Source organism: Molothrus ater, chromosome 2, assembly GCF_012460135.2.
Source record: "Molothrus ater isolate BHLD 08-10-18 breed brown headed cowbird chromosome 2, BPBGC_Mater_1.1, whole genome shotgun sequence".
NCBI classification, from domain to species: Eukaryota; Metazoa; Chordata; class Aves; order Passeriformes; family Icteridae; genus Molothrus; species Molothrus ater.
The window spans coordinates 24,800,971-24,817,366 of NC_050479.2; the positions used below are offsets into that span (position 1 = coordinate 24,800,971).

At 40.0% G+C, this 16,396-nt stretch overlaps 1 protein-coding gene across 1 annotated transcript in view; it reads right to left on the bottom strand.

Moving 5' to 3' along the window:
- Nucleotides 1-16,396, bottom strand: part of COL4A1 (collagen type IV alpha 1 chain) — a 120,047-nt gene that overhangs the window by 53,091 nt on the left and 50,560 nt on the right. Inside the window, 2 exon segments of the mRNA XM_036394681.2 lie at nucleotides 393-437; nucleotides 528-617. Of these exon segments, the coding sequence (XP_036250574.1) occupies nucleotides 393-437; nucleotides 528-617 (135 nt within the window).

Below are 16,396 nucleotides of genomic sequence, written 5' to 3' on the forward strand. Positions count from 1 at the left end.
GTATCTTTTCAGCACATATGTGCTCATGACTGTGTCAGCTTCTCTGCTGGAGTGCTTCAAGGGTAGATGGCAAATATAAAGGAGATTTTGCAAGAGGAAATAAGGTTGGTTCATTCTGAAGCTGGAAAAAAGCCTTTTGGTATGTCAGGAAGATAACAGAGGCATACAAAAACCAGTGCTGTTGACACAGTGACAAGTATCAGGTAACAATGCAAATTAATAAAGGTACTGGCTATTCAATGCAGCAAGAACTTCAAAGGTAAAAGTGAGAATTTTGAAATTATTGTGCAGCTGAAGTTGATGTCATTCATTAACTCAGAGACTTCCTCTTGCACTTGAAGGCAGCCAAACCCAAAGACATCAAAATTGCAAGAAAGTAAGACAGAACTCACTCTTGTTCCCTTTGTTCCTGGCAGTCCTGGTTCTCCAGTATCACCCTGAAATGTAAAAGAGAAAGCTTTATCTTTTTTTGGGACAACAATTTAGGGAAATCTGATTGTTTTGAATACTAAAGCTGAAGTTCTTACCTTAAGCCCCGGTGGCCCAGGAGGACCTTCAGGTCCTTGCATTCCAGGAAATCCAATCACACCCTGTAGTCCTGGCAAGCCTCTTTCTCCCTGTGGAAGAAGAAAAACTAATCAGCAACCACACAACTGAAGCTCCTTCTTCAAGTAACTCACATATCCCATTTCTGTGCTCAAGGAACCTGCTAAGTGGCAAGAAGCTAGATGTGACAGCAAAGAGTTCATTATGGTACTTGAAAGAAGGATTATTATAAATAAAGAAATATTTATATTCAATAAATTTAAATAATAGTTTCAATATTAGGTTCAATAATAAATTGGCAGGGGCTGAGTGTGGCATAACACAAAAGCACTCTTTAAATATTAGTTAAACCTTTTTTTCTGGATAGGCACTCTTCATAGCAGATTTATTCCCCTGGTAACAGGAGGTCACTTTTCCTTTAATAAAACCTACCTGCATTCCTCCAGAGATGCTGCTAAGTCCCAGAAGAAAATCTAACAGCTCAAATCAGCAACTAAATTTCTGAAAACCACAAATATCACTGTTTGGTCAACTAGTATATGAATGGTAAATACCACTCTTCTAATACACCACACAGAACAGCAGATTTTGGAGACCAGTTTGCCACTTGGACTTGAATTTCAGGGTGGTTCAGAGGCAGGGTCTTCCCAAGAAGCTAAACACAAAATTGTATTTGTATATTTGTCATCCTTTTGATTCTATTTAAATGCTGTATAGGACACCTGTGCTGTCCCTCTCCTTACAGCTCCAAATGTATTTAAATCAGATAAATTTAGAAGCAGAAAACCTATCCACACTCTAGATCAATATTGCAGCTATTATACACTCAGCTATATTTGCACACTCAGTGAAACCAACAGGAACATTATCTGAATAAAGGATGCAAAACCTACACGAAGGGAGAGGGGGAAAAACGAATGCATGTCAATCCCTGGAAAGAGCAAATCAAGCAAACCAAAAGCCACTGGTTCCATGCAGGAAGTAACCAAAGTTGTCCTTTCAAGGCCTGATGTGAAACGAGCAGAAACACTTCATCCTGTCAAAAAACTGTGGGAATATTGGATGAATAAAAGGTTAGCGTGAAACTGTGAAAAAAAGAAGTTTTACAAGTTTGGACAACGTGGCACCTGCTTTAGAAACTCAAAATACAGCAATTTTCAAAGGACTGCAAAAAAAAAAAAATTACAATGTTCAAAAAACATAAAAGGACAGTACAGAGACTTAAGGGATTTCAGCAAAACAGTGAGAGACAAAATTGCAACTCATAATTAACAGCATAATTTAGTATTTGATTTCAGGATGGCGATTAAGAATAAACTTTTCTCCTGTTTGCTGAGGACAAAAATTCCCAGAAATATGCTGGCTACTTAGAGGTCAGCTGAGGACTGAGCACACATGAGAACATTTGAGTCTTGGAGAGCTCATTTGTCCAGGAAGTATAACGGGCATCCTGCAAAGAAAAAGTTATGACATGCAGACAGAGGAAACTGAGTGATAAGCAGCAGACATGGTGTTATAGTGTCAGAAGATGAGAGGAATTGGAAAATTTGTGGAATTACTGGGCTGATGTTGGTTTTTAGTTCCTTGTCCAGGATTTTTGTTAAAATGAAGAGACAAGGGGAAAGGGACATTATTGATGGGTATGAAGAGCAGGGCCAAGGAGGGAGGGAGAAAACTCTAACTGAGATGATAAGAGCATGAGGAAGTAAAATCAAAATAACATTAATTTATTTAAAATTCCTGATAGAAAAAAATTATCCTGCTGCTTGTCCTCTCCATCTTCCCACAAAAATAAAACTTTTCAGTATAAGAGTACTTTCTGAGGCAAACAGTTCCTTGAAGTGCTGAAATGGCATGACCTCCTCTATTTAATTCCCAATATTCTTTATCATGGTTTGAGAATTCTTTATTTGGTTTGAGCCAAATCTGAAGCAGTGTGCTAGACCAGAAAACAAAGCAAAACAAAGCAAACATCAGAACAGCTGGAGAAATATGTTTCTAGGTCAGCTGTAGAGGTACAAAGTCCAAGTTCTAAAGTAACTAAAATTGTTTTGAAAAATATTTGAAGGAAGAATGCATCATGATGGAGGTCTCTCAATGAATGCTGAAATAATTAACAATCTGAGAAATATACCTGTAAAGTTAAAGAGTTTAACATAAACCCATACTTTGACTGGCTAATTTGCACTGCTGTCACAAGCATTCTTCTACAAAATCAGTTGTTCTGTCATTCAGACCAGAATTTCCCACTGAACCCTGGGCACTTGCTCTCATGACCTGCTGCGAGACAGGCTAAAGAAGGAGAAGACACTCAAGTACATACAAGAGTATATACACACACAAGAGGGTCTCCCACTGCTGAAGGAATGTACAACATGTGCAAATGAGAAGAAAACGAGATTATTTTGACAGCCACAGAGAAATATGCCCCCTGTGCACCACAGGTGACTCACATCAGCAATGTGTAACATGGCTGACACTACCTGCACTCAGAAGTTCTGCCCCTGAGGATTTCACTACACTTTGAACCACTGCACCCTGCAACACAGAAAAGTAGTCTTTCCTCCCTTCTTAAGGAAAGTTAAAACTGAGCTTTACAAATCAGATTTTCACTTGGTCCTTTAGACCATTCTGGAACTGTAAAAGGGCCTGTAAATCACTTACTAAGGGAATGACTGCTTCAGCTGGCCAAGGAGGTTACCTAAAGGCTTAAAATACATAAAAACTTGCAACTTCTAAGGCAACTATAGTCAATTCTCTTAAGGCTATCTTCAACCTTCCAGGCTGCCCTGTCTGAGGGGTAAAACAGCTGGAGGAGCATAACAAGTCACTTTGAGCTAAGATACATTGAGGTTTCCCTGGAAACATTTTTATTTTCCCTACTTAAACTGTTAGGCCAAGAAGAAAAACAACTGGCTATTTGTCCAGAACTTCTGGACACCCAGTCAAGGTACTGGATGTTCCAAGGCCTGGAAAATATAACTCCTGAGCACATGGAGGTCTGTACCACCCCAAAGCCTGCACTCATGATTTCTCTTTCTGGAACTGAGCTCATTTTTTTTGCAAGAGGGAAGGAAACATAAGAGACTGAACATTTGAGAGCTGCTGGATCCCTCTCTGCATGCAACCTTCCACCTTGCCTACCTATTCTAACAGGGAATCATGGACTTACACACTGCTAACACCTCTCCCTCTACTCTGCCTTCCCAATTGATTTTACTGCAAAGTAACCTCGGGGTAAATAGTCCAAACTAAAGATTGTTTGTAAGTCCAAATTTCTGCAGTTTTAGGCTAGACAATTAATAGGATTTTACTTCTCTATGCCATCCATGGATACTCAGAGAAGTTAGGGCAACCTATTCCACTGAGACCCAGTAAGAGACCTTAGACCTTCTGGGTTCCATTTCCTTTCTTTAGTCCAGGTATCAGTCTTCCTCTTTGTACAACAGCCTGAGAAAACTAATGGTGCCTGCATTTGTAAGGACTAACAAATAAAGCTTTTACTTCAATACTCTTGTTTGAGTTAGTACAAACTTCCATCGTATTTTTTTTTTTGCATCAGTGATACTACACTAAATTAGAATAAAATTCTATCAGAGTATCTACACTAAACAAGAGAGTACAGAAACTCTACATTCCTTAAACTGTAAAGTCCTATGGCTGAAGGGTATCCTAATGTCACTGAGTAGATCAGACCCCACAGACCATTGGGGTAACAACAGTCACACTGCTGCATTCCTACCTGAGGTGGCTTACTTGGAACTTCGAGATCACATGGAGCTATCACTTATTATGCTGTACAGAACAGGCATAAGCATGTCCTGAAGATGCCTTGACCTTGCAAGAAAACACTTGATCTGCTGCATCCTTCCCTTGATTGCCTGCCTGTTCCTTCCTTCATCCAATATTCCAGCCAAACAGCCCAACAATAAGTGCTTGTGCTACATTTATGCTACAACTCTTTAAGCACACACACTGCATAAATTGGCAAACACCAGGTCATCACTGCTACCCCACTTTTTTTTACTCAGCACTGAGATTTCTGTGATGCATGAAGAGCATGAGACTGTGACTGCAAGGGTTATGTATTGTTCAAGTTCCAATATTCACAGCTGCAAAATCTTGGCAAGTAATATTGAAAGAGCTTCTGCTTCTTACAAATCAATTCATGAGACTCAAAAATTAAAACAGATGTAACCATGTCATCTGTACCTCTGCTGATTCAATGCAAGCTGTCAGAAAGCACAAAGGAGAACACATTACTCAGCTCACAAAAATGAATATTCTGCCACTCAACTGCTGAAAATGTGGAGGTGCTACGTAAAAGACAGCAAGTGCTCAGTCACCACTGCACTCATTTAATAAGCAAAATGTCTGTGTTAGCTCAGCTTTTGTGAAATGCCTTTGCATTAGGTAGTTTAAATTAAAATTGAATGCACTTCAGCAGACATGAACCTGTTAAGAGATGAACTGCATGAGCTGATGGGGTTTTTTTTCTGACACCTACCCTTCTAAATTAGCCATGAAATGCTGTTTGGCACACGGAACAACCACAGATTGCTAAGCAAGAGAGTCACATAAAGTAAGTAATTTCAGAAGGTTCAGCTGTATTATATCAAGGGCTGAGGGGGAGGAAATAATCACCACCCCATTATAAATTATTTCCCCTATTACTTTGCCTAGGGACTACTGGACTGGGAGATTTTAGGCTTGAGAGACTGGTAACATGGATATAAATCAGCTGCTTCCCAAAGTGTGGGCTCACAGGGTGTCTGTGTCTGTACAAATATGATGTTCTCAGGCTCTCCAGAGACACAGGCATATGGTGAATAACAATGTTTAGATCCTTCCAAAGCCATTTGAAAGATGCTTCATTTCTTAACATTTGCCTCTGCCAGAGATCCCCCAGCAGATGAAACAGCAGGACAGACACGTGTCTGTCCCCCAGCTGAAAAGGCATACAGTTCAGTCTAAGGGAAAGATGTCACAAGGCTAAACTGATCTACCCAGCAAAGGTGGCTCTTCTCCTTTTAAAGGGATGGTGCCACCTCACCCTTCTTTACACCACCTGGTATGATTCCCTCAGCCAGTTCAGCTCACTAAATTTACTCCCTTTTCTCTAGTGAGTGAGCTTGGTCTGGCCTCTGTGAGCTGAGCCAGGTGGCCAGGCAGCTGCCAAAGCCCATGTGAGGAGGACACAGCAGGCCACAAGGACACAAGGCGGAATGGCAGCAAGAGCAGTTTCTCACACCAGCACAGTGGGGTTTGCTGGAGCTCCTCCACCACAGCTCCTCAGCTGTGCCTTCACTGCAAGGGAAACTGAGCTGGGAGCCAACAAACCCTTGGCCCTGCCAGAGGGCTGTCTTCAGACCACTGTCACTGCTGACTCCAACGTGTTATAAACTCAGAACTCTTCCCACAAACACACGCGCTATCCTGTTCCCAAAAGTTAACATTCATTGAACTGAAATTCTACCAGGGGCATATTTGGCAAAGAAATGCAACTGTTTCAAGATGAAAACTGGCAATACAGTTTCCAAATAGAGTAAAAAAAAAAAAAAAAAAAAAAAAAAAAAAAAAGCCTGATTGTTAATAGGAAAAGCTGCCATTCAAAACAGTCATCGCACCTTGATGCTCCAGTGTAACCCCATAAAATCCACAGCAATGGAGTGCATGGTTTCTACCCAGACTGTCCCCAGCCCGGTGAGAGGTGAGTGCAGGGTCTGTGTTTGTTCCTTCAGCTGATGCATCTGCGAGCACTCAGTGAATTAGCTCCAAGGTGTTAGAGCAGTAATTACAGCGCACAGCAGGAAACAGCACTGTGCAACCTGAGTGTGGCTCTCAAGTCACAGTGTTTCTCTCAACACTCTTTTAAACCTGCGTTAGAGAATTGTAATTGGCTCAGTGTTACTCAGTGTTACATTAGAGAAGACTCAGAGAATAGCCAATTTTTTATTAAATCATATTTTTAACCACCAGAGGGAGCACTGGCCCTAAATATATGTCAGGAATAAAATAAACATGTACAATAAATGTCATCTGTTTGTCCTCAGCTGCACTTAGCATTTTCAGTATTTTATTGAAAGTGTGAGGTGGATATCAGTCAAGCAGAATTACTGCTATAGGCTTACAGGACATGTGTCCTCAAATGCACTGAGCATGTTTGACATTACAAAATTCCCACTGCACATTCTTCAGCAGAATCTATCTGCACCATAGCTATACAGTTCTGGAGCCACACAAGTAACAAGCAATTAATTACACAAACATAACTCTGCAGACATGCAAGGAATCTGAGTAGGAGCTCTGTAAAGATCTTGGCTCACCCAGAAGTTTTGGAGCTGAGTTCCTGACAGTATGTGGAATGGAAGAGGGGCTAAGGCAGAGACGGGGGGGAGACTCAGCAAAATCTGGATTCTTCATTGCCAGGAAGCATCTGAAAGAACTCAGTCCCATGAAAACACGAGTGCAGCATTTTTGGCATGGCCAGCAGAAGGAGCAGCCATGACAGTTTGGCATGGCCTGCACAGCTCCACAGCCAGGCTGGCTGAGGCCCTGAGCAACCTCAAGCACTACCAGGGCTGCTCTACACTGTACTCTGACACGTGTGACGACAAAGGGCCACCCCAAGAGCTGCTGGGGAACAGCACTCTCTTCCTCATGACCCCTTTGCCATGGTGTTCATTCTGCATCTCCTTCTCCCTTCGCTCCTCCCCAGTGACTTTCTCCTGTGGGACTCCTCCAGTGCCACAGCCAAATGGGCTCTCAGGATGCATTTTTGAGGGGAGGACACTGGGAAGCAGCTATTTATGGAGCAAAAGCCAGTGCTGTACCCTTAATTCACAGGAACCTATACAGGTCCATAAACCATGGGGCAGGCACCCTGATCACCCAAACTCACTGTGTTTTTTCACTCCCTGGCAGGATTACTCTTCTTACTATGGAAGTATCCTTTCTCAAGGGTCATGACTTTACAACACTGGGGAACCTCTGCAGCTTGATCCATGATGAGCCCAAACCTCCAACAGTGACTCCATTGATATAAACATGTCATTAGAGGGCTTTTCAGGTTTAAGGTTAAGGGACTGAGCCTGGGCCTCTGCCTCCTAAAGAATGCTTAGAGCAAAAGCATATTTCTGTGGCACCTCATGGCTGTACAGAACATTCCTCAGGAAGCTGCTAAGTGTTTCCCAGGAGTATAAAAATAGAAATAACAATCTTTGATTATCCTTTCCCCTACATATCAGTATCTATGTGTTTAGCTGGTGTTCAAGTGCATGGATATACAGTGTGTCTCAAAGAAATTCAGAAGCTGAATAAGAAGTGAAGTGAGTGCAGTAAAATTAACATTCAAAAGCCAATCATGGCCATCATTTAATCAGTGCCAAGCAATGGGTTGATCAATTGTATCAACATCATACAATTTCAGTTAAACCAACTATAAGCGAGAGCTGCTCCCTACATAATTCAGAAGTCTTCCTCATGCAATTCCTTTTCTTCCTTGACCCATAGTTGTATTCCTGATTTTCCAAATGTAGTAGTCAGTTTTTTCAATGCAGCTGCCCAAAGTTCACATTTTAGGACTTCTTGAGCCAGGTACACTCTTACCTCAAGCTCTCAATATTCCTTATATTTGCATGTCTTTGGTTCATTGTGTGATATTGCATTCCAGCGTAGATAAATGTTACAGATCCAGAAGTAGCTGGGATGCTGAGGGGGTACATATTTATTCATAGCATGATTGAGAGCATGGTATATAAAGTACAGAAATAGAAAAGGAGAGAGAAGAAGATGACTGAGAGCAACTAAACTTTATCTTCAGCTGTGGAAGTCTGCCTGCACAGAGTTTGGCAGTGTAATACCAAAGTATGTGGTTCATTGTCTTTTTGTTTAAACTTTTCTTGGTTTAAAAAAAAAGGAAAAAAAGCCCAACACAATAGTACAGCTTATGATGTTTCAGAAGGAAGTCACACAAACCTTTTTACGAAGGTACACATGAGGTTCTCCAACTTTATTTTAGTTTTTAAATCTTTTATCACACATCAGTCAAGGAACCTCCTCTCATCAGCTAGAGTCACTCAGGGGAACAGAAGAACCTCAAAGAACCATAAGGGAAGAGGATGTTTGAAGGACAAATGTGTTTGCACTGTAAAAAGAAAAAGGAAGTTCTATCACCTGCATACAGGTTGAATCAAAAGGGTGCTATATTTCCCACCCCTTCTAATCATCTGTTGAACACATTAGGTCTGAGTAACTCTTCCTTTGTTTTATTACACATTGTATTAAATCACTTCCAGTGTTGAAGGTCCAAGAATATAAGGGGTAAAAATGTTCCACACCCTTCCTACTTCATTAATGAAAATTATTTAGCATTTGTTTGCATTTGGCATTGTTTAAAGGCTCGCATTTAAAGATGAAATAGCAGGGGGGAAAAAAGGATCTTAAACTTCTCTGGGTTTTTAATTTATTTTTGTTCAGATCCTAGACTGGGAATGAAATGTGACATTACATTCAAGTTTTATTCTCTTGCCAAAGGTTCGTCATGGACATATTTACAGAAAATAACCTCTTCCATAAATAGTAAAAACATGGGCAGCTGGTCCTGGACAGTACAGACTGCAATAAAGTTCTCATAATGAGGTGCTCATATCTTGAGGGCATGCGACAGACAGCACTATTTGAGACAGTGCTAGTCTAGCTGCTTTTTTGGGTCAGGTTGGAAATGGCATTTCTAAAGATTAAAACATTTTGAAAGTTCCATAGGAGTAAAATATCTTTCCACAAAACAGAGGAAATACTCTGACTTCTGACTTTTCATCATGTAAATATCACACAATGAGTGTCAAAGAAGTGTCAATCAGTGCTTCTTCACTTAATTGTCTCGACTCAACCAGATCCACTGTAAAACAGACATGACAATATATATTTTTGTAGTACCTCCAGGGTTGTTCAGCCTAAGGCAATAAGTTAATAAAGACAGAATAATTATTAACAATAATGAAAACAAGTATCTTTCTTATTTTGACATTGTAGAGGAGGTCAGTATCTTTGTCAGTAAGTGTCAACTAGAAGTTGGTGTATTGCTCAGCAGGTGGCTTTAAGGTTTTTCTGACCAATAAAAGGGACGAGGACACGTAAAGAGGCCGGTCAGAATAAAGGACATCCGTAATGTGTGACTGCCACCCAGAGGAGCCCGCGGGGAAGTGACACAGCCCGGCTGCTGGGACACCGCCAGCCGCGGGCACAGCCCTGCCCTCCCGCCGCTCTGCTGCTCCTCCTCAATGGAGCCCAGCCACACACAGCGGGCAAAGGCAGGTTGGCTATCTAAAGCTTATCCTCTGGAGAGTTTCACAAACACTGGCTTTCCCCTTTTTTGATGAGGGAAACGGTGTCGCTCACTTCTCCTGCCTTGACACTGATTTCACTGCATTTAATACTAGAACTTCCTACAAAGATCCTTTTATAGGAATTTCACGGGGCTGGGTGTGTCCTTGCTGGATTTCCAGCTTCTATTTCCACACTTTCAGACAGAGACGAAGTTTGAGTTGAGGTGTTGTGATCACATCCTTAACTCACGATCCCATTAAAGGTGCTGCCATACAGATGGAGGCAGCACTGATTTCTCTGTTCATTGCTCGCTGTACAAGCCTTTGGTATTCCTCTCTTTATTTCACCTAACTACTGACATTGGAGCCAGAGGGCATTTTAGACTGCTCCTCTGTACCACAGTCCCTCCCCTCCATCACTACCACTTAAAACTATTTATTTTGCAGTTCTGCACCGTCTTTCAGACCTTGCTTGCCACTCGAGACAACCTAACAAAATTAAGGGTTACTAAACCCCCTCAAGGCTTTAAGTATTCTGCTAACTAGCCATGAAATGCTTTTGTTGCATGTGTTTACAGTCAGTGAGAAAAGAGTGAGAGAACGCCCAATTTGATGCTAGTGACTGTGCTCACTCAGCTCAGTACACTGTGCACACTGAACTTTGACACAAGCCTTGGTGAGAATTATTTTTGTTGGCATACCAATATATTTAAAAATGTTCCAGATGAACTTCGGTGGAAGCTGTCACATGCTTTCTTTAAGAGCTACAAAATTTATGAGTACGTTTTGCCACTATAATCACTCTTAAATATTCTAAGAGATATAAACATGGTTTTCCAGACAGGAGTCAAAGTTTCTTTTCCCTTAGCTTTACCTTGATTTTACATTTCTCTTGCTGTTAAAGATTATATAAGAGAACACTTCATTACTGGAAGCTAGTCATTATTTTCATCATTTAATTGAACTCTCTTTACTATGTTATCAATACTTCAATCAACTATTCTGTAGCCCTTTCTCAAGTGTTGTAGTTACTTGAAAAGAAATGTAAATCCTCTTCAACATCTCTTAAATATGGTTTTCCAACTGGTTTTGCTCCTACTGTGATATTAAACTTCTTTTGTGGCTAAACTAAATATGTTCTCCAGCAGGTTAGAAACTTCCCTGTGTGATAAAGTACTCCACTATCACTCCTTTAGCAGCTACTTCAGGTTTCCTCTTTGAAAATTCCACTTTCATGTTGCTTCTTACTGTTCTGTCTCCTTCCAGGCATATACTGTTACAAGCTTTGCTATTGCTTCTGCTGGAAGTGGTTTTGAGAACTTTGTATAAAATTTGGCTTTTTACCCTTCCTTAATGAAATCCAAACTTTGAGAAAATCCAGATCTGCTTTTCTGAAGGCCAACATCATATGGCCAGATGTTTTCAGTGACTAATCTTAGTTATGACCTTTCTCTGAAAGCATAAGTCTAAAATCTGAAATAAGAAGTAGCTGAGAGAAAGGAAGCAAACAACTACCACGAGGTATGAGATTTAAAAAAATAAAACAAAAAAACCACCAATTTCCCAAACCACTTTTTGCCCTTGGCTAGAAAGACCAGAAAGTGATTTAAGAAGACTACCATATACCACATCACTATGGTTCCCTAGTGATAATTATATACACCCAGGTCACTTCTTGTGGATATTACTTCAGAGAAAATGTAGACAGAAACTGATCACTAAGTGCATCAAGGATCAAATTCTTGTGTGGGAACTGACATATCACAGAACCGTCTAATGTATCTCTTGGTCTGAGATCCCAGCAAATACAATATAAATTGAAGAGCAGATTATTTAAAGAAACTTAAAGGATTAACTACAAAATGTAGCTCCTGCTGTACCCCAGGGTTTGCTGTCCCAGACTCCTAAGTTACACCAACAAACCCCTGCAGCATCAGAGTTTTAGGGGGCAATTAGACCAGATACTGAAAAACTGCACAGGACAAAGGTTTTGTAATCTGTATCTAGTCAGTAGATATTGACCCTGTATAGACATAATTTTAAATTTGGGAAGATTTCAAACTATGCACAGGTATTGCACAGGCACTGGGCAGCTCCACTTCCTGAGCATGAATATTTCAGAGCAGCAGAAATTTCACACACCTTTTCATATCTTATATCTCATATCTCATACTGGGGAAACTTGACTAATTCATTGGACGCTCACATACTTCGGATCAAGCTAAGACCCTGCAATCCTTCAAGAAACCATAGTGAAGGCATACACTAACAGCTGTTGTGCAAATTTAAAATCAAGCCCTGTGAGCTTGTTTTATTCCATGAAGAAGAGAGCTTGAGCTCATTGTGCCAATACCCTTAAAATCAAAGACAGTGCATCTAGCAAGAGCTGCTTAAAAGGTCATATTGTGCCAAATTAAATATTACTTTGTGAATGCCTTCAGAAGACAGCTCTGAAAACTAAATATGAGCATGTCTCAGCACATAATACTACTGCTTTTATAGCCCTCTTTCCATAGAGATAAATTGATCAGTGTAATCCACTGGTTTGTATTAATCACAGATACACACTGTACTGAGTGCAAAAATGTATCTTAACATAGAAAATGTTGCCAGAGACAATTGGGACAAACGGTTCCTGTAACTATTTAAAACCAAGAAAAGCTGATGGTTTCAGATGCCACTTAGCAGTTTGGTCTGACAGCTGTGAAAGAGTAGACAACTTTTCAACATTTAGCATATCGCAGTCAATATTATTCAAAGTTGTTTGATATTTTGTTGTTTTCAAGAATAGTAGGCCTCTTCGTGAAAAATTATGTTCTTCTGCCCTGATTTGAATTCAAAAGATTCTTTTTCTCAGAGTAAAGGATAAATCAATAAAATATACTGCTGTCAAAGCAGAACTGACAAAAAACATTGTGACAATATCCCAAATTTCATAAATATGAATCACAAGTTTCCCTGTAGAACATCAGATCTGCAGCTGATCAGTATCTCTGCTTATTTTATTACTGTCTTCTGAGTCTGTCCTTTCAGGAATAATTAAATGATTTCATGTTATCTATTAGCCCTTCCAGACTGCAGACACATTTTGCCTCCCACATAGCCCGTCACCCCTCTTTCCAACTTTATGGCCATCTCCAGAGTACATTATTTGGCTGAGGTTTCCTTAACGTCCCCCTTTCAAGGTCTTCCCAACTCAGACATAAACTGGTGCTGAACTCAAAGTTCCTACAGCAGCCACTTCACAGAATCATGAGCTTGGAAGAGACCTTCAAGAACACAGAGTCCAACCCATGCCCTAACACCTCATCTAAACCACGGCAGCGAGTGCCACATCCAACCTTTTTTTAAAGACATCCAATCTTTTTTTAAACACACCCAGGGGTGGTGACTCCACCACCTCGCTGGGCAGACAATTCCAGTACTTTATCACTCTTTCAGTAAAAAACTTTCTCCTAATATCCAACCTATATTTCCCTTGGTGCAGCTTGAGACTGCGTCCTCTTGTTCTCAGGGGATTTAAATAGGAACACTGAGCAGTGTCAATTAAAAGTGATTTAAAAAATTAACATTCTTGATTCTAAAAGATTTAATAAAGGTTGACTACGAAAAGATAGGACTAATGATTACTGATTTGCTCCACTAAAGGAACTGACTTGTTGCCTCTGATATATTTTCAAGGAAACTCAAAGTACTTAATAGTGATCTTCCACTGACTGCCAGGGCTTCTCTCCAACAAGGGGGTTTATACTGTGTTAAATCACCAATATTAGAAATACTTCTGTTCATCTGTTTGATATGTAAAATGACAGAAAACCCTCAAAGGTCCTCCCAGTCTGGTAAATCTTAAAAAAAAATTCAAGGACACAGTTCACTGCAACAGTCAACTCTTCATTACAGAGCAAAGGCAGAAGCACAATACCCTGCATACACCAAAACCATCTGTGATTTTTAAGGCTGTATGTAGAAGTGTTCAGGAGAGAAAACACTGGTCTCCACTCCTGTTGATGGGGAACTCCAGAGATGTCCCACTGACTCTCAGTCTAAGTCAGAGCTACCTGGCTTCCAGATCCAAAATACCTCAAGCAAAGCCAGTCTGTGTACTTCTGCAGCATGGTCAATCCACATGTGGGTGATGTACCCATCAAGGCAAACAGAGAATTCAAATTAATGTAGGTATAATAATACAGATACAGCCTCAGAATAAGTGAAACAAATATAAGCCAAAATAAAATTATTTGCTCAAGTTTTCCTGCTTTCAAACAATAAAATATCAAAACCAGCAGTACATTAAGAGTTAATTCTATTCTTATCTTCTATCTAGCAAAGATTTTTTTTTAAATTGCAATACCTCATGCTCAATGACAAAAGCATGTTTGATATTCTTGTTGACTTCAACTCTCAGTGGGTAATGCTGAGACAGTGAAATCATCATAAAATATTTATACTAAAGAATGAGGATTTATACTTCAGTGCATTCTAACTTGATAAGTCTAAGAAGATTAATCATTCTGTATTACTTACAGCAAGGTTCTAGTGTTGCCCCCATTTACACTTGTTTCTGATACAGTGCGAAAGCAGTGCAAATGGTCATGAATGAGAGCAGGAACATTTTTAGAAAAAGTCAGTGCATGGAGAATTTTACTCATCTCTGTGCAGTCTTTGTTGAATGGTTAATTAAATGCTTAACATGTTTTTTCTGCACACACTAATAGCTAGCACTTCTTATCTCGACAGCTGCTTGAAATTGTTCTCAAAATCTAGGTAGGCATAAAAGAGAAAACATAGCTTCAGTCTTCTTTTGAGTAGCTCAATAAAATGCAGGCAAGCATTCAACACTCTAATCAGTTTAAACAGATCTCACACTTCAGTAAGGTTTAAGAGAACAGTCAAGTTATTATGCAGAAAACCAAATAAAAAGCATGAGGTAATAAACGAAGATGTTTTAGGCTAATCTCTCTAATGGAAAACAGTAAGGTATTATTTATTATTTTAGCAATATTATGTTTTTCTAAAATTTCTGTACCTTTTGTTTGGAAAATATGTGATATTTGACATTATATAGCTTAAAACAACAGCTTGATGTTCAGCGTAATAATAAAGGCTTTATAGGATAAGGGCCATCTGTTGCAATTACACTCACTTTCTGAATTTTCTGAAAGGGATGAAAACCCTTAGAGTTTGTCAATTATATGCCCTTGATAACATATGAGTCATGTTAAAGGAGTTTGGCATAGAAATGCAATTTTCATGGAAACAGTCTGATGAGAGAATATTTTAAATGTACTCTAAATATGGCCATCGTATTGATGAAATTATTCTCAAAGGAGAGAGAAAAATATGGCAATGTGATTTACTTTTCCATGCCTGAAATGCTCTTGGGTACCTACTATTTCCTGGTCATTTCACAGCTTTTAAGTCAACTACCATTTTCAGCACTTTTTCTGATGAGATCATGAATATGATTATTTGGCCAAATGAATTTTAATTGAACCCCAGTCTGGAACTTCTGGGTCTGGAACGTCTTCCCACACTACAGTAGGAAATATCTCTCCAGATGTTAATAATTAAGGCATTAAAGAGTAAACCCAGCACCCACTTCCGCAGCTCCCAGGGCTCCCATAGCAGTGAAGTGGTGTGGGTGGATTGCTGAAGAGTGTGGGAGGATTGGAAAAGGCCCTTCAGCATTTGTACACTTCTGCATGACATGGAAGCCAGATCAAAAGGGTTTCCAGGGCAGGCAGAATGTTGGCTGTGGATGGTCGAGGGTAGAGTGGATATGTCCTCCCACAGAAGAAGTGGAGAGCAGATGTTCTTTTATGTGGTCTCCTGGGGTACCACAGGAGCTGGGCATGGCAGCCTTCTCTGAGCCCAGATCTTGGCTAAAATCAGTCTTTTTAATCTCTTTCTAATTCTCTGATTAAGAAATATTCATAAAGATTTTTGAAGGAACAGGTATTGATGTGTGTGTTAATGGGAACCACGTTTATCAGGGACCAAATCCAAATGCATTCGTTGGAAATGCCATCTACAGAAATATTCCAGAGGCAAGCAGGAAGGATGCTCCCCTTACTTTCCCTCACCAGGTTCTGTCTCCAGGCCTGGGACCAAGTGGCAGGCTATCCTTATTCTAGACAGACATCAAATATATCAGAATAAATCAGGAATCAGGATAAAAAACCACACAGTGCTGGAGGGCAGGGGGCAGATTTTTTTAAAATAAAACTCAGTTTTCTGTTCAAAATCTTAATTATGTTTGAAACAGAGTTAACATAATGAGCAAGCATTGATCTGAACCATATTCATGCATGTTAAATACATTCCAAAGTACCTTCAAATGCCTTTCTTGACTATTGCTTTCTAGCTATAACTAGACATTCACCTGTCCAGATGTCTCTAATGTCAATAACTACATTTCCAAGAAGTCTAAAATTATGTGATTCATTATATACCTGCTTAATGTCAGAGGAATTTGTGATGGAACCCATTAGGAAGAGTGGAGAGTACACTGACACACTAGAACT